This window comes from Malania oleifera, chromosome 3, assembly GCF_029873635.1.
Source record: "Malania oleifera isolate guangnan ecotype guangnan chromosome 3, ASM2987363v1, whole genome shotgun sequence".
Classification (NCBI taxonomy): Eukaryota; Viridiplantae; Streptophyta; class Magnoliopsida; order Santalales; family Ximeniaceae; genus Malania; species Malania oleifera.
Window position 1 is genome coordinate 1,926,159 of NC_080419.1, and position 19,315 is coordinate 1,945,473.

A 19,315-nucleotide genomic window follows, 5' to 3' on the forward strand; every position below is an offset into this window, starting at 1 on the left:
AAAAAAGAAAAAAAAGAAATAAAAGAGAGAGATAAAGAAATTGGGATATACTGTCTCTATTCTCTTAACAATAGTAGTGGATGCATGATGCATCAACATGGGTGACATAAGGTAAGATTAGACCATTGCACATGATTCTTTCCTTCCAACTTCTCAGTCTTTATCTGTGCAAATGATGAAGGAAATATACTTACAAGATTCATGGTTTCCAACCTAACACTCTTAAATGAGACCAACAATGAACAAGGTTTTGCAACTGAACGACTAGAACAACCATGAACAAGGTGAACAACTAAAATGACAATGAAAAAGTCACAAACTAACTAGCATAACCACTGCACCAAGAAACTAACACGCAACCCTAATGGTACCAAAGAACCATTAACAAAGTGCCATGAGTGGACAACCAAAAAAGATTGGTTCTTTGAACAAAAGACATGACCACCCGCTTGATATTGTGGAGTATGGAAGTATTTAAGGCATTTTGGAAAGAAATTGGAGCAAAAATAGTACTAAAAAGCATTCATGCACCTGCGCATGTGGTCAGAGCTGCTAGCTTCAGTTGGTGTGTCTGGGCACATGGGGACTCTTTTGATGATGAAATTTCACATAACTATAGATTGGAAGTTTCTGTGGGTATATATGGAGTTAGTTTTGCTAAATATGAAGTGGTTCTTTAGATTTTGGTACAATAGTGATATTTAGGAAATTTTCGGGTGATGCTTTGTTTTCCGGCAACTCCTGGAGTTTTTTCTGGTGCAACTTCTATAGTTGTAGGTGTGTGTAGGATTATTAGGTTTAGTGTTTGGTTTTCTGGTGGCTATGCACTTAGGGTTAGGCATGCTCTAATACTTTGTTTTAAGTATTGGTAAATTGGAAGATCTAATCACTAATAGGTCTTTGCCTCTATTTATAATGTAGGGCAAAAGACACTGACCTCCCTTGAGGTTTGACTAAAAGACACTCACCTCTCCTATAGTTTCAAAAATCCTAGGGATCTCTACTGAGGTTTCAAGAATTCCGTAGACCTCCCCTAAGGTTTTCTAAAAGAACACAAACCTCCCCTTATATTTTGCGAAAGAACAAACCTTTTGAGGGGCGTAACTATGTAAGTATCCCAAAAATTAAATGTCATGGAGGTTTGTGAGATTTTTGAAATTTAAGGGGAGGTCTCTAGGATTTTTGAAATATCAAGGGAGGTGAGTGTCTTTTTTCCAAACCTCAAGGGAGGTCAATCTCTTTTGCCTTACGATATATGTCAAGTGCGTAATAGTGAATACAATATGCTTACTAACTCATGTCACACTCACTAACGTAGCAACGATACATAGTAATAATGCTAAATGATCAAAACAACTAGTAATAGAATCCAACTCAAGGTGGCTTTGATACTATATTTAATAAGGAAAGTTCTGGTATTGTTTATGCCTAGAAGTGGTCAGTATCTTTGGGGGAATTGGGGATGGAAAATATTGTAAAAGGTGATTGGATATCAAGGTGTGTTAGTGTTAGTCTTGATCAGCGAGGAAGGTGGGGAAAGGTAAGAAACATCTTAACAATTGTATAAACTCAAACATGCAGGGAGGAAAATCTTTAAAAGTAGATGGTGATGGAAAGTTTTATATCAAAGAACCTTAGAATTGCTCCAAGTCTAAGTTAGATAATGAAGTAAACCATTTTTAGAAGAAGAAAAAAGAAAGAAACAAAGGGATATTGCTAAAGATTGTGGTGAGTATGATAGTGATTTTGCATGTGATGATGGTCAATTTTTTGGATGAGATTTGCAAAAACTTGGATTGGACTTCCAACTTTTTTGACACTTTTTTGATAATAAAAAATGTATTACAGAAGAGAATGTGCAAAACATAGCAAGGCTACTAAATCCTTGAGAAAGAAAAATACAAAAAAAAAAAAAAAAAAAAAAAAAAAAAAACCAAAGAAAAACTCAAAACTCAAAAATAAAAAATAAAAGCAAAATCTAAGAAAATTAAGAATCTGGTAGGATTAGCCAAGGAATCCGCTCTTTAACCCCTTTTCATCATAGTTGACCAAACAATTCAAATTAGCTAATTCCCTTTGACCCATCTTCACTTTGAATTTGCCACCATCAAGACTGACTTCATTACCTCCTTGATCAAACAACATAGGCCCAAGTCATTCAACAAACTCTATCGATGCCTTCCCTAGGAATTTCATCTTGAACTAGAGTAGGTAGAATTCTGTCCTTAAACCTTTTTTCCTTCTCTGGCAACCACCCTCATATTTGAACGTATTAATATTCTCTAAACCTTCTAAAGGTGGAGATGGCATGTAAGATAAATCCTTGAGAAGATCAATAGAAGAGTCGGAAGAATATCCATGCTTCCCTAGTATGGTTCAAAAGTAGATTTTTTTCGCATTCAAAATCACTACATGTTGTCCTCATCCGAAACATCTCCCCATCTCTTGCTTTCCTTAATTTGGCCTTCACAACAATTGGCTCTTATACTTAAAACCCCTTTGGGGACCCTCTTTATAATTTTATGTGTTTTTTCACTAGATAATTCACTTTTTTCTTCCTTAAGTTTTCTTCTTTTAAAACCTATTTACATTTCCTTATGATGAACATACACCTAAGCACTCCTCGAGTTATCTGAATAGACTCCCTTTCTTGATTTCCCACCGAACCAAAAAATGAGATACTAGTTCAAAATCACAAGAATTAAAATTTTTAGAAACATATTCCTCCTTTACATTCTTTGAACTACTATCATTTTCCTCCAGTTAATGAAAAGCATCATTCCTATTAGGCCTTCCTACGCATCTCTTGTCATGACCACCAAGGGTGTTATTCAAAAAGGAGCACAAAATTAGATCAGCTTGTAATTGATTCAAAGATGGAAACTGTTCGACTTGCTTTTGCTGTGAAGGACACTGAATTCCTGTATCTTCCCAAGTCAAGGGTGGGAAGGCTCTCTTGTGGTCAAGGGGCTGTAGAGACTTATGGGCCTGCCTAGATAAATGGCCTGTCTACGCTTCTATAGAAGGATTCTAACTTCCCAAACCCATATTTAAATCAAGAGATTGCTTTTGGGCCTCTGCAACCAATAAGCCCATCAAAGATTTTACTATATATACTATTTCGAACAGTCGGACCAAATCAATTTTTATTGACAATAAGCTTGGCCCAACCCACTCTAGCTTCGTCATCTCATTTTCCACATAAGAAACCCTAGCTGGCTCTGACTCCATCTGTCTTCTAGTCTTCCACGTGAGAAACCCTAGCCACCTTTGATCTCAATTGCTCAGCTAGCAATGTTGCTTTCAATATTGTAGATTGTTCTTGCGTAGCTACCTGAGTGAGATCCTGCTGCAAACTTCCCCCTCAACAAGCACAGACCACCTCCTACACATTCTTTGAATTCGAATGACCTCCACCATTGCCTACGGTTCCAGAGACAACCTTACTCCATAAGTGGTTTTTGTTTATCTACTTACTATGTACTCCTTTCGAACCTGACTGACAATAGTTCTTCAAAGCAATGGAGGCATCCCCAAATTGCGACCACCCTTTCCCTTTTGTCCCTTTAAGAACAAAAAAGGAGTACTTTTTACCCCTTCATCCATGTCCTATTTCCATGAGTTTCCTTGCCCTAGTCACATGAATCCCCATCCAGCAATCAACATAACCCACCTTGGAACCTATGAAACCCCTTGCCTAACCTAACAGCAAGAGGTGAGAACACTTGAGAAAACCATGAAGTTGCTCCTGAAAAGAGACGTACCCACTGGTTGCACTTGCTTCTCAAGAACAAACAATGCTCCATACTTTCCACCTTACCCAATCTCAGGTTGAAGGACTTCCCCTCAATCTAGATAGAGCGAACCCCTACCATAAAATCTAACCTTACACTCTTATGTGCCCCTTTCTTTGCTTGAGTGTTTGGAGGATGTTCCAATCTTTTGGTTGTTTTGGGGGGGGGGGGGGAGGGGGGGGAGATGGATTGGTTGTAGACTTGGCTGGAACGAATTAATGTTGGAATAGGTTATTATTTGCTTTAAAATGGGGGGGGGGGGGGGGGAGATTGGTGCATAGGATGTTGGTGCTAAAAAAATTCTGGACAAAAGTAGGATTGTGGCTGGCGAATCCCAAATGGAATGATGTTCGATTAGACGGGTAAAATTCTACTTGTCTTAAGGTCAGACATGCCATTAAGCAAAAATTTTGGATACTAATACAATCCTTATGACATTATTAGCAATAAATTAAGTACAAAATTTGTAAAAAATTAGCCTCACTTCTTTGCTGTGTTGTTGTTGGAGGGTAATCGTCTTTCCATTAGGATGGTCTAGCGGTCCTGAGTTCTAGATTCTTTGGGTGAGTATTCTTGCATTTTTTTTTTTTTTATAATTCTTTTTTGTTGAGAATTTGATCCATGAAAACATTTATTTTTGGCACTTCATTTTACCATTTGGGAGGCCAATGTCCGGTTGAAGATTAAAGCCATCATTTTTTTTGTTCTTAATAGAGTTAACACTAACATCTATTGCAGAGTAGGAAGCCTTTTCAAGGCTTTATCCCTGGATGTATCTTAAAAGTTTGATGGTTCAGAATTTGCTTCTCATGTTTTTCTTCATTGTTCCTTTTCTTGGAGGGGTTGTAACAAATTATTTGGATTATTCGAAGAGAGTTGGGTTCCTTTGGAGTTGGAGGAAGATTTGTTTTCTATCTCATTTACATGTTTTGGGAGGGTAGAGATGGTCTGGTTTTGTGAGGTGTGGGTCTTTTGGTGCCTTATAGGGTATTTGGTTGGAGCAGGATGCTCATATTTTTTATGGTGAAGATGACTTGCGCCATGCTGTGGATGGTGGTCAGCATATGGCTTCGTTTGGGGCTTTTGCAGCTGGTTGTTTTAAAGGGATTTCTTTTTCTAATTTGCAGTGTGTTTGGATGATAGTGCTTTTTTGATGTTTTTCCGTTTTGATTCTCATCCCTTATAAGGAGGATTTCTTATGATCCTTTTTGTACATTCTTTCCTCACCAATAGAATTTCTTCTTTTCTATACAAAAATAAATTACTTTTGTTGATGCTTTTACTGAATATCAATATCTAAGTACACTGTTTGCATTTTAAATGTGAATCTAAACCCTTTAATTAACATACTAAAACCAATTGACATTTATCAGAACTAAATAATATTCCTTATTAAATGGAGAATGTAAATGAAAGATAAAATCTATTTTAAAATATTTTCTATCCTCAAAGACTTAACTTAAAGGCATTGCTGCTGTCCAAATGAAGTAAAATTTTTGAAAAAGGAAGACAAACTCCATGAAAAAGAGAAAAGAACAGCTATATAGGGCAGCCTGGTGCACAAAGCTCCTGCATATGCGGGGTCCGAGGAAGGGACGGACCATAATAGGTCTATAGTACGCAGCCTTACCTTGCATTTTTGCAAGAGGCTGTTTCCACGCCTCGAACCCATGACCTCCAAGTCACATGGTGACAACCTTATCATTGCGCCTATGCTCCCCTTCAGTAAAGAATTGCTATAATAATACTAATTTCAATTCTCATATGTCAATGATCCGCTTGACATTAAACTCAAAAATCAGAGCAGACATTATAAAATGTAGATCTACTGTATAAAGGGATTAAAACAAGCTTGGAAGCAAAGTGATAAAAAGAACACACTTAGTCTGCCCTTGCAAGCTGCTGCCGCGCAGTTACCTCCCTGCAGGCTTCCATATCTTCAGTTCTTAAAAAAAAAAGGAAAAAAAAAAAGTAATTTGTAGATAAAGTAGAAAAACAAAATACTGAATCCTATAAAAAAAAAAAAAAAGGAAAAACAGAAAAACTAAAGTTGAAAAACAAAACAATCAATACAAAGCCGCAAACTGATCATGCTGAACATCTTCAAAACATAATACCTTGAAACGTCCAGCAATAACAACCCATAAAGATGCAAAATACTGAAACTTATCCCAAAACAAACCCAAGGAGTCTTCTTTCCCTTAAAAATGCGATTGTTCTTTAACATTCAAATACTCCATAAAACAGAAAACAAATCATGTTTCCAATAAAGAAGCCTTGTCTTCTCTCCTCCTCAAGCCTCGAAAAAAAAAAGTGTTCATATCAATGCATAAACAAATGAGAGGCAGATTCAGAACTCTCAAAGCAAAGAATGCACACATTCTGATGTATGGCCTTAGAAGGCCTCCTACTCAGAACTCTCAAAGCAAAGAATGCACACATTCTGATGTATGGCCTTAGAAGGCCTCCTACTCTGCAACATATTGTAAGCGTTAAATCTGTTAAGAACAACTAACCAAATAAAAGTCTTAATTTTAGAGGGAACATTGGCCTTCCAAATTATATGAAAGAAAGAAAAGGTAATATTCTCTCAGATCAAGAACTCAAAGAAAGAATTGTGAGAAAATTCTCCTGAAAACCTCAGCACCCATTTCCTCACATCCTCCCTATCGGAAGGACAGTAACCCTCCAACAAACTCAAGAAAGATACAAGCTCCTCCACCTCACTATCATTCAAAGATCTATGGAAATGAAAATCCCATGAAAAATTTGCCCCATTAGAAAGCAAAAAGAAAAACCAAAAAATAATCGAGGAAAAGGAAAAGCAAGTGTGGGTCTTAATGGAGAAATGAGAAGAGTTAAGTTATTTTTTTAGAAACTGTGAGGGTGAACATGATATTTACAAAAATAAGCTTTGAGCCTTTGATGTCATTTTCTCCCATCTAAAAAAATTTAAGTTCAATTGATGGGGGGTTGTAACTAGCATCAAACTAAATGTCCACAGACGTCTATGGTAATTGGTAAAAGTCAAGGGAGGTCTATGTCTTTAATCTCTACTACTAAAAGGGGGTTCTCCCTTTCTTGGCTTGGTTTGTAAGATCCCAAAATACCACCATAACTACCCAAAAACATTCAATACCTGTATAACTGCCCATAAATATTCCAAAAATATCCTTAAAACCACCCATAAAAATACCAAAAATACCCCGTAACTACTCTAAAATAATATTTTTCTTTAAATCAATAGTATTTTTTAAAATTTCATATATTGATATAGAAATATATTATTTTTTAAAATTTTATTAATTTATTTTTTGTTGCATTATATTTGTAGGCAATAAATAATTATCGCTCAAAAGTTGCAAAGCACGCGCATTGTGCTTGCTTGCGGCTTGTAAAATTTGGGGGAAGTTGACTTTTTTTAATAAAATTTTCCCTAATTGTTACTAAAATGTCTCTTTTTTGAAAGTGCACAAATCTCTCATGTTACATTGGGGGTGTTGGAAGGGCATGGCATACGTAACTTTATCTCCAGAATGGGGGAAGGCTCTTCTAGTACTTAAACCTGTGACCTTGTTCAAATGCAATACCCATAACATTGGGTCAAGGCTCGCTTTGTAACTTAATATTCCTTCAGAAGCTTTTTGTAAGTCCATAACTCTGCCATTATAAGTATAATTTTGCCATTATTTTAAAATATGTGGGGCTGTGGAACACACATGTACTTTGTGGCCACAACTAATATAGGGCACATGGTTTTAAATCGCGGTAGCGGGTAGCATAATGTAACGGTTACAGGTGTAACGGGAAGTAGGAGTAGCTGATGTTACATAACGTGAAGTGGGTGTAACGGCCGTGAATTTTTTTGAAGCACGCACAACCTTGTGCATATTAGCACACTTGTATGTTTTAAGCTTTTAGTCCTTAGAAAAAGTTTTAGTGTATTTTGGATTCTTTAGTTAGAGTAACTAAGTTATTTGGTAAGGGCAACAAGTTTACATTTGTTTTAAACCACCATTGATAGAAAAATTATGTGTGTGTGCGTATTTATACTTCTCATTGTCCATATCTGTGATAAATTCTTATGTGTGCTAAATTAATTAATAAAACAAAATACATTTGACACTTCATTTATCTATTAGATACAAAAGACATATGAATAATACAAATATAAAATAGCTTGGAAAGGGAGAAGGTTGAAGTTGAAAAATATATAACATAAATATCACATTACTAATATTATCAAAATAAAATATTTTCCTAACAAGTTAGTATTTTCAAATTGTTAATTAATGCATCTATTGTGATTATTTAAAGAAATAGTAAATTTTTTATCATTGTCATCCTCTTTATAATCTTTTCCCCCTCCTACCACTTGGTATATTGAGAATGATATATGGAAGAGAGGGAAAAAGTGAGAATAAAAAGTAAATAATAAAATAATTTTTTGGTGTAACAATCTTGTAGCCGTTTCGTAACAGCCGTAGCGGCCTTTACATAACAGTCGCGGTCTGTAATGGCCGCTACGGCCGTGATTTTTCTTCCCACCGATTTTGCGGTGTGTAACGGTATTGGTAACCCAAAAAACCGTTGCGTAACGGCGTTACGTAACGGTCGCGGCCTTTATTTAAAACCATGATAGGGCATCCCCAAGCCACAAGGCACCTCACTTTCCAAGGGTAGGGGAAGGTCGTCAGAGTTGATGTTGCCTTACCCCTGCTTTTATGCAGAGTGATTGTTTCCTTAGACCCGAACCTATGACCGACCTGACCATTGATCCAACAGCCTTCCTCTTGCCAGAAGTATTATATGTAGGTGAAAAATTATGAAGGACTGTTACCCATTTATGAGGACATTTCTAAATTCAAAATAGATTTTCCTTGGTGAAGGATGTCAATTGTGATTCAACACACAATGAAAACAAAAGTCTTATCTGACAACGCTACACTTTTAATGATAGAAATGCCATTGGAAACAGTAAATTTGAACTTCTGACACTGGAATTAGGGCTCCAGAGTTGAGACATTTTCTACCATTTGAATCTTAAATAAAGCGCTTTCCTTTTATGGAACTTGAATATCCTCGTTTGCAAAATTTCACATTTAGTAGTTTTGAGCGTGTGATAATTTCTTTTAGATCAAGGTGATTGTGGTCTGGGGATTCTATTTGAAATATTGGTGTTTCTGTGAAGCCTAAATGATCCCTCGTCTTGAGCATTTTTTTTGTCTTTCCCAGCCTTTCTGTCCATCACAATCTTGTCAAGGAATTGATTGAACTGGCAGAGTAAATGTTTGTTATATCAGTTTTTTTAGGTGTCATTTTCTAGACTATCTTGTATTCTATTAGTTTAAGTTGGTGAATTAGTTTACCAAATAATATTCAGTTTTTCGTACATAATATTTTATTGTCAATGTGGAAAGCAAGTTATTTTTGCACTTTTTTCTAATTCCGTTCATATTTCAGATTTGCCCTTGACATTGATTTTGATGCTCCAAAAGTTCGAGTTCCTATAAGGAAAAGTGCATCTTCCAAATGTGAAAGCCATTTCCTTTTGGATTTTGGTCATTTCACATTGCACACCAAGGTACGCTACACCAGTTGGGCTTGCTAAATTGCCTCTTATGCTATTATTTTTCCTAAAATATTTAGCTACTACTGCAGGAAAGTCAGTCTGATGAACAAAGGCAGAGTCTATATTCTCGTTTTTATATTTATGGAAGAGATCTTGCTGCCTTCTTTACGGACTGTGGTTCTGATAGTCAAAATTGTTCTTTGATTGCTCCGAGCTATGGAAGTCTACCCATGGCATCTTCTATGCTAGAAGGTGCTGATAAATTCTATTCTCTCATTGACAGATGTGGAATGGCAGTTGTTGTTGATCAGGTATATTTTTTGTCTTCATTTTTTAATTTTAAAAAAAATTTAGGTGCAGCTGAATGATATAACCGATTTTTCTTCGGCTGTGGTTATTGGTGATGAGAACTTGTGCTGACTTTGCCTATTCATTGTCCTTTGTAAAGATAAAGGTACCACATCCATGTTACCCATCAACACGTGTCTCTGTTCAAGTGCCCAATCTTGGTATTCACTTTTCACCATCAAGATATTACAGAATCATGGAATTGCTAAACATAGTATATGGTACAATGGGAAGCAGTGATCAGTCTGGTGTTGAAAGTTTCCAACCCCACCTTGCCCCATGGAGGCCTGCAGATCTTGCTACTGAGGCAAAAATACTTGTTTGGAGGGTATGCCCTTGTCACTGAGGAAAAGCAGTTTGTTGGATACTGGCGTGATATATGTATTTGAAACATGTCAATTCCTAATTCCTTAATTCAAATTCAGGGCATTGGCAATTCTGTGGCTGCGTGGCACCCTTGTTTTCTAGTGCTGTCTGGATTATATCTTTATGTTCTGGAATCTGAAAAATCCCAGGGCTATCAGCGATGCTCAAGGTGCGGTGTTTGCCTATTTTCCTTATACTCTTATTTTTTTGCCCCTTAGCTTTTTTGATTAATTATGATCGAATTGTTTAGTTGTCTCTCTGCTGAGCGTCTTGTATCTGATGGCTATATTCTAAATCTAGAATTTCAATTTTGTGTTGTTGCAGTATGGCTGGTAGACAAGCATATGAGGTTCCTCCCACCAATATTGGTGGTTCACAGTTTTGCATTGCTGTCAGTACTAGGGGAATGGAAATTCAGAAGGTAGGTCATGTTGGATATCAGCAAGATAATTTTTTATTTGATGCTGGTTTAAGTGTTATTTGGTATGACGTTTCACTCAATTGAACAAGAATCTTAATTAGTTTTAGGACAGCTCATTATTCTGAAATTGTTTTTCTTTGAAGTTTATGTGGTTTTATTCTTTAATTTCTTTGTATTTGTTGCATTTTAGTAATTGAAAATGTACAACTTCTCTGTCAAGATTTATATTTAGAGATGGTAACCTGTTTCTTGTTATTTGTGCAAATAATATCTTTTTCTTTTTCAGGCTCTTGAATCTTCCAGTACCTTGGTTGTAGAGTTTCAGGATGAGGAGGAGAAGGCTACATGGTTGAAAGGACTTACACAAGCCACATATCGAGCTTCTGTATAACTATCACTTCTCCTAACTAGTATATGCACCTTTTCCCTCATTAAGGACTCTTAGTGAAAAATTTTGTTTCTCTTATGCTGCAAATAGGCTCCCCCATCTGTAGACATTCTTGGAGAATCAAGGGATACTGAAGCAGAGTTTGGTGAACCTCAGGCCTCAAATTTAAAGACAGCTGACCTTGTTATTAATGGGGCAGTTCTGGAAACAAAGTTATTGATTTATGGAAGGGTTAGATGTTTATTTTTACTAGCATATTGTGCATTCATATTCCAAAAGAGCCTTTACAACGCTTGGATATGTCAGCCGAAGTTTCTGTAATTGTTTGCTGCCGATGCAATAATTGTGTAACTGCACCCCTTTTTAATGTTAATTTTCAGGGTGGAGATAAAGTGCGTGATGAACTTGAAGAGCTACTAATTCTTGAGGTTCTTGCAGGTGGGGGTAAGGTTAGTATTGCTTGTTCTTATTTTATGATGATAATTTTGTTGTCATTTTTCATGTTATTTGTTTTAAAATTATATGCTTTCTAATTTCCAAGGAGGATTTAGAAGCTTATGATCTTTTGGACAAGTTGGATTTAAAGTAGAGTGATATTGGGGGAAATGAGGTTCGCTTGGATGGTGGCAAAAGTCATAAATTGAAGGGTCAAATAGAATTAGTGAATTTTAAGAGTTTGGTAAATTATGATGGAAAGGGTTTGAAAGGGGGTTTTCTTGGTTAATTTTATCTAGTTTCATGGTGTGATCTTTGGTTTCTTAGTTTTTGTTTTTTCCTTCCTTTTTTTTTTTTTGGCAGACCCCTCGTCCCCTGCATTCTATATGTTTTTTTTCTTCCCCTATGTAATGTACATTCCTTTATTATCAAAGAAAAAAAAACAACAATTACAAAACAAAATCAAGCCTGAAGTCCCACTAGGTGGGTCCGGTTACATGAATTCCTTTTCCACTAATTTACACTATTGTGGGAAATTTTCCTAGACAAATTTATAGTTATTAAATCCTTATGTAGTACCTCATTCCAAGTTATTCTAGTTGTACCCCTATCCCTTTTACTGCCTCTCATAGAAACTGACTCACTACTCCTCAACAGTGCACTACTCTGCCTAAGCTGCTAATGCTCAAACCATCTGAGCTGCCCCTCCCTTATCTTGTTTTTCACAAAAGCTAGGCCTAACTTACCATGAACATGTTCATTCCTTAATTTACCTTTTAATGTTATCCTACTTATCCACCAGAGTATTCTTATTTCGGCTGCTTTTACTTTCTGGATATGCTGCTTCCTAGTTGCACAACACTCTGATTTAGCATAGCCGGTCTTATAGCCGTCCTATAAAACTTTCATTTTAATTTTAAGGGTGCTCTACACTCACAACACACCTAAAGCAAGTTATTGAAATCTACTAGCGCTATTAATTTTAATCTCAAGGATATTCTATGACCCGCCCAACCTGATTTAACTCAATGTATTGCATCTTCTTTAATTTCTCCATTAGTTGCATAATAGATCCAAGTTATCGGAATCTACTAGTGCTATTAATTTTTATAACTTGGAATTTTTATAACTTGGATGTTCCCTCCTTGGGTTGGGGGCGGGGAGATAAATGTTGAGAAGTTAGATGCTCCTTTGGGGGATTGAGGACCCTCTAGAACTAGTATTGTTATTCTTACCCTTTCTACTCAGCCTCTTCTAGCTTCTAAAACTTTGTGCCAAAGGGAGGATTCTTCTAGGGGAGAGGGTTGTGAGTTTAGCTCTGGGGGTGGTGAGGGAGTCGATAGACTCGCACAAACTCCTAGAAGAACTGGGCCTGAAACGAGTAGACCCTGTAGGAAAGGAGGTGAGGTTGAGTGCTGTGGGGTTTATGATAGGAAGGAAATGCATGGATTTTTCAGGGATAAAATTGAGCAGACATCTGGTTTGGGAGAAGATCCATTATTTGGCTTCTTTATGGTGTGTTGGCTCTGGTTGCTGTAAGGGGGCGACCTTTTCGGAAATTCAGCGAGATTGGATGAATTTTTTTCTTTCATATTTCAAAATATTTTTTTGTGTTTTTAGTTTCTTTCTTTTTCTGGTTTTTTTCCAGAATTCTTTTGGGAGATGTCTTATTCTCCTGTTTGTAAGTTCTTCTCCTTTTTTGCTACCAAAAAATTAATTTTTTGACCATCAAGTTTAATCTTTTCTCCAATATTCCTCCTACTATAACTGAAATTTCATTTCATTTATTTTTTCTTATTTCTTTTTATCCTAAAGCCTCTAGATTATAAAGCTTCTCTATAGTTCTAACTTATATCCTACTCTACCCCTAGTTTCATCAATCAAGAATCAAGATAATCTAAAAAAAAACATACACCATGGAACCTCATTTTTGATACTGCTTGTAAGTTCATCCATTATTAGTGTAAAAACCTCATTTTTGATATTGCTTGTAAGTTCATCCATTCCTAATGTAAAAAAATAAGAGCTCAAAGCAAATCCTTGATGTACACCTATTGTGATTGGAAATTCCTTGGCCTGTCAACCTAATAGTCTTAATGCTAGTCATTACTCCATCATATTTTACCAACTATATACTCATTTATTTTTTTTCCCCTAAAACCCACCATAGAACTTCCCTAGGTACACAGCGGATTGGAAGCTATCATAAGATTTCTCTAATAGAATCCTTCTTTGTAGGGGGAGGCTCTCTTGCGAAACCCTCTTCTCTTCTCTCTCTCTCTCTCTCTCTCTCTCTCTCTGGAAGAAGTGGATATGATGAAAAAGCACTTGATTAAGATAGAAGAGAAGGCCTTAAATCTGAGAATCGATAAGGTGGGGTAAATCCCTTACTTTTTCGTTATTGAGAACAATTTTTCTCTTAATAGATGGGTAAGATTCTCCAAAGATGCTGTAAGTTGGTTTGCCGATACTGTTATCAATTTTTGGTTGGATGGAAATGGGTTTTCAAAGGGTTCATCTTGGAAGCATACAGTGTTTGTTGTCGATTTGATTGACCAAGGTGGGAAAATTTTTGGAGTTAGGTTTGGGATGGAAAGGTAAGCATTATTCGGTATTCGTCCCTGGTGGTGCTAAATGTGTAGGATGGTGAAGTTTAAGGGTTTTTGTGAGATAGCTTAGGATTTTGGTCATGAATCTAAAGGTAGACTTGAAGTAAGCCCTTTGACTCCTTGATTGTGGAGTCTAGTGGTGTCAGAAGGGAAGGGAAGAGAAGGCGAAGGAAAAGGCGATGGTTGTAGACGTCGTATCCAAACATGGTAGCAAAATGTGGAGTATAGGAAAGGCACGATTTGTTTTTGGTGTGCAGGTGAGTTGCAATTGAAGGAACCTGCAGTTTTCTTTCTGGAAATCATAGCTGATCGATCAGAGAATGTGCACAGAGTTAGGGCATCTAGGGTTTCGGAATAAGCTGCAAAGATAGCCTAGGCGGCTAGTTTTGTGCTTGCAGAAGATGAGGCAGAGAATTTTGGGCTGGCATGCTTGGTTTTCGTTTTGGGCCTGGGCCAAGTAATTTAAAAAGGAGGAGCTACATTTTAACCAAGTTGGGCGAATCAATTCCCATAGACTTGGTAAGAAGCATTCGGTCCATTTTTTTGGAAACAAAGGAGGTTTCTCCTGTGATGGACCATTCTCAGTTGGGCCATTATTTTTGAACAGGCCCATCCTTTGAGTGCTCAAGAAACTGATGTAAATATTCTAGATGTTCAACTTTCAAATAAAGCCCAAGAGGACTCTTCTACTAGTATTTTTAAAGACAAAGACTATTTGTTTGGGAGTGAGGGACAGAAAAGAGCACACTTGCAGGAAGATGTAATAAAAGGAAATCCTCAGTTGGAGCAGCAACTAACAGAAGTTGGAGTCAAAATTGAGGGAGTTCAAGAGCTGCCTACATTTCAAACCCAGTTTTCTCTCATTAATGGGCCTACAAATATGTTGTCGACCAAGCAGAATCCAGGTACAAGCCATATATTGCAATGCTCATTTCCTAAGGAGAATCATGATGATCAAGATGGTTCTCAATCCTCATTAGAAAGAAGCAAGAGTACTGAAAGGATTAGAGGGAAAGTGGTCATAAGGAAAGTCTTGTTCCAAGCAATTCTGGAAGTTTTGTTGATGAGTCTATTCTTTTAGTGGGACAAGAGATTCCAGTAGTAGAAAAGACATCCAGTGGGTCTTTTAGTGTGGTTAGCAAAGGAGAGGTTTCATTAAAAATCATGATTCTTGTGAGGTCGACAGTCAGGCGAACAATGTTGATTTGGGCGGAAATTAAATAGTAAGAAATAAAATTCAGAAACGTTCAGGGTTTACAGTCCTCGGAAAGTAGAACTAATGGATGCTGAAATGAGGAAAAGTATGAAGAAAAGCGTGCTACTTCTGTTGAGATAACAAGAAAGGTTTTGAGGAGAGATGCAGGAGGTAATTTTCTAATGCTGGAAGAATCACTTGGCCAGAAGGGTGGGACCAGTGAGGGGTTGCGTAGCTGCGAGGAAAAAAAATTTGGGGAGAGTTTTTTGATAATGATAGTGTGGGCATCAATGATTTTGATTGTGATGAGGGTTTGCTGAACAATATGGTTATGTTTCTGATTCATCTTATAAACTTGGGGATTCAACATATGTGCCACGTCCTCCTTTGGAAGGATTGGGGGAATTAGTGTTTTTGAAAGTGATGGTATGGAAGAAAAGCAATGTGAAAAGATGGAATTTGGCTCTTCCTTATAGAGGAGGTTTCTAAGGAAAATCTTCGAACTCAGCATTTGTTGGATGAATTGGGTTTACACATGTTAAATTATAGAGGAAATGAAATTTGGATGGATGCTGGTAAATCCAAGGTTAAGAAGGATCAAAGGGAATGAGTAAATTTGAAGTGTTTAGTGAATTATGACAGAAAGGGTTTAAAGAGGGGTTTTCTTGGGTAACATCTATGTAGTTTTATTTTTATTTTTATTTTTTACTTATTTTTGATTTATTGAGGATTTCTTGTCCTCGCCTACGATGTAATTTCTCTCTCTTGTAATACATCTTTTATCCATGAAAAAAAAAAATGTTATGCAAATCTTTCTTCTTTATCCTAATTTTTTTCCTTTAATCTTTTTAAAAGATACATAACTTTTGTAGTAGATCTCCCAGGCATAAAGCCAAATTGAATTTCTAAGACCACTGTTTCTAATTTTAATATATGTTCAGTTATCCTATAGTTTCATTGTATGACTCATAAGTTTAATTCTATAGTAGTAATTAATTTTTGAAATATTTTTCAATTAAATTCATTGAACACAAGAATTTTCATTCCTTTTTTTTTCTTTATATTTATTGAAGGAGACATTGGAGAAGATGTGATGTGTGGAGTTAAATCCAGTTGGGTAAAATATAGAAATGATTCAAGCATGTTATGTGGTTGTAGAATGTTTTAAAATTGAAAAGAAAGTTTTGTATTGTGGCTGGTAGATCATTTATGTTATATTGATAAACACGGTGGCTAACTAAAAAAACACAATATTTAAAAAATAGATTTTGCAAAAAAATGAGATATTTAGATGGATGAGCGGAACAACTTTAAAAGATAGGTGTTGTGAAAATTCGCAAGTGCATGAAATCATAACAAGTAATATAGTGATAAAGAAGGATGTCGAACCCACAAGGACTATTTACCTATTAACTATTGAAATTGTTCTAATTCTAAATTATTTGAAAATCAAGAAAAGTGGTGCATTTTGAATCTGGAAGATAAAAAAATAAAATTAAATAAGCTAAATACTTAAAAAGAAGAAGATTTCACCCAAGAAGAAAACACTAAGGCATCCGACTCACCTAGCCAATCCAATCCCAAAACCTAATCATGCAATCAATCAATTATCATCCTTTTTGACAGCAAAATATTCTAACTTATCTAAGACCCTCTCTCGAGTAGAATTAGAATTACCCAAAATACGATAACCCGCGATATGTCTATGCGGAATTAAAAGCATTTGAGTACATTAAGACTAATAATTTTTCACATAAAAGCGGCACAAATCATGTAGGCACATTCTTGTCTTTCGTTCAATTCATGGCATACATCATATGAAGCTAAACTACATGCATCATTTCTCAAATTAACATGCACAACAAATCACTCAACTATTGGTCAGATCATTGAATACTCAAAAGGAATGATAAAATTATGATCACATACAAATAAGATTCGGAATTGTCATGGAGAGGTTACATCGTAGCCTTAGCAATAGCAATTAGCTCATAATAGAATCAAAACAAACCATAATAATTCTTGACTTCATAATGCAAATTGTACAAAGAGAAGATGAAAGAATTAAGAAAGAAACTGTATGTAGATTGAGAATCTCAATTGTCAACAACTCCAATTTGGCCTCTCTCTTCTTCTTCTTCTTTTCCAAGTTTCGAATTCCTATCTAATGGTGAAGAAAATTCTGCCTTTTTTCTAGTTTCAAATCCCCTCCTTTTATAAAGCTCTGGTTGTCCTCCCTTCTTATCTCCCCAAAACAAGATTCTACAAATCCCCCTTTTTTTTCTGCTGCTGCCTTGATGTGCGATTTTCTCTATTGAGATCTTCCCATCTTCGAAAATCTTCAACACGAAAGTTGTGGAATTTTTTCTTAGCTTTCCGTAGATACCAATATCGCCCTTTTTGGAATTCTCTAGCAAAAGTTTTGCTCCAAATACGGAAGGGTGTTTCAGGAAATTCGAGAGAGGAATTTGAGTTTGAAAAGGACTCTTGATGAAGGGAATTTGGATTTGAAAAGGAAAGTTTCCTCCTTATCCCATGACTCCTTTAATTTCTTTATTCTTAAACAAAAAATAAACAAAAAAAAATTAAAAAACTCTAATAAATAATGAAATTCAACACAAACTAGCATAAAACTAAAAGTGAAAGAATGGCAAAACTTGTATAGAAAGTAAAGACATCAATAGGGTAAGGAATGAACTCATGTGGGTTAAGATAAAGATGACATTGACATAAGGCATGGAAGGTAGTTGCCCTAACTTGAAGTTTTTGAGGATTGATGTGGCAACATGTATCCATGGTCTTAAATTTCCACGAAATTATTGAAATTTTTGTCAAAATTTTTGGTTTTGGTCACCCTCAAAATCGAAATGGCAGTCGATTTCCATCTTGCATAATTTCCTTCAAAATTTGAAGGAATCACTTGAAACTTATCGAAATCTTAAAATTTTAGCAAAACTTGTCGAAATTTGAACTACGTAATGAAATTTCCTTAGAATTCAAATGAGAGGTTTAGGAGTGAGGTGAAAATTTTCTCTTAGTTTATTTTATTTATTTTTATCAAAACAAAAGATTATTACAAGTGCTTTGAAATTATATGAAAAAAATAAACTTACAACATTTTATTTAACCATTCATGTCTAAATTATCTTTATTTGTATAATAAATAATATTTAAATGATTTGTGAATTTCATTTGTATTTACTGATTCACTAAATATGTTTAATGTACATTATCCTTCAAATATGTTTGATGCACATATTATATTACAACTTCTCCACCTCATACACAGCATAGATGTATTTACTTGCAATATATTAGTCCTAAAACTTACATTATTATGTCTATTAATCATTTCTAAAGCTTCATGAAAAAATTCCATCCTTGAATACTACAACAAAACAACAAAACCAAGCCTTAGTCCCACTAAGTGGGGTCGGCTATATGAATCCTTTTCCGCCAATTTATGCGATCATGGACCATTTCTTTTGATAGATTCAAAGACATTAAATCCTTACTCACTATCTCCTCCCAAGTTATTTTAGGTCTATCCCTACCCGTTCTACTGCTCCCCACAGTAACTAAGTCACTCTTCCTCACAGGTGCACTATAAGGCCTACGTTGCAAGTGTTCATACCATCTGAGTCGTCCTTCCCTTATCTTATCTTCTATAGGAGCTACACCTAACTTACCATGAATATGTTCATTCCTTAATTTATCTTTTAATGTTATACCACTCATCCATCTAAGCATCCTCATCTCGGCAACTTTTACTTTTTGGATATTATATTTCTTCGTCGCCCAATATTCTGATCCATATAGCATAGCTGGTCTTATAGATGTCCTATAAAACTTCCCTTTCAATTTTAAGGGTATTCTACGATCACATAGAACACTTGAAGAACTTCTCCATTTTACCCAACCTGCTTTAATTCTATGCATTACATCATCTTCAATTTCTCCTTTAGCTTGCATAATAGATCCAAGGTATCGAAATCTACAAGTACTATTTATTTCTTCATCATCAAGTTTAACTTTGTCTCCAATATTCCTCCTATCATTACTAAAATTACATTTCATATATTCTGTTTTATTTCTACTTATCTTAAAGCCTCTGGATTCCAAAGCTTCTCTCCATAATTCTAACTCAGCCTCTACTCCATCCCTAGTTTCATCAATTAATACAATAT

General features: G+C 35.7%; 1 protein-coding gene across 4 annotated transcripts in view; it reads left to right on the top strand.

Moving 5' to 3' along the window:
* LOC131151699 (uncharacterized) overlaps positions 1-19,315 on the top strand; it is a 157,681-nt gene that overhangs the window by 65,571 nt on the left and 72,795 nt on the right. For all 4 annotated transcript variants that reach the window (XR_009135746.1, XR_009135747.1, XR_009135748.1 and 1 more), the window contains 8 exons: positions 9,258-9,378; positions 9,456-9,677; positions 9,815-10,042; positions 10,140-10,249; positions 10,405-10,501; positions 10,788-10,886; positions 10,980-11,120; positions 11,270-11,338. Coding sequence is in view for 1 of the 4 variants with exons in the window: in XM_058103061.1 (XP_057959044.1) it covers positions 9,258-9,378; positions 9,456-9,677; positions 9,815-10,042; positions 10,140-10,249; positions 10,405-10,501; positions 10,788-10,886; positions 10,980-11,120; positions 11,270-11,338 (1,087 nt within the window). In the remaining 3 variants the exon portion in view is untranslated. The remainder of the gene's footprint in view (positions 1-9,257; positions 9,379-9,455; positions 9,678-9,814; positions 10,043-10,139; positions 10,250-10,404; positions 10,502-10,787; positions 10,887-10,979; positions 11,121-11,269; positions 11,339-19,315) is intronic.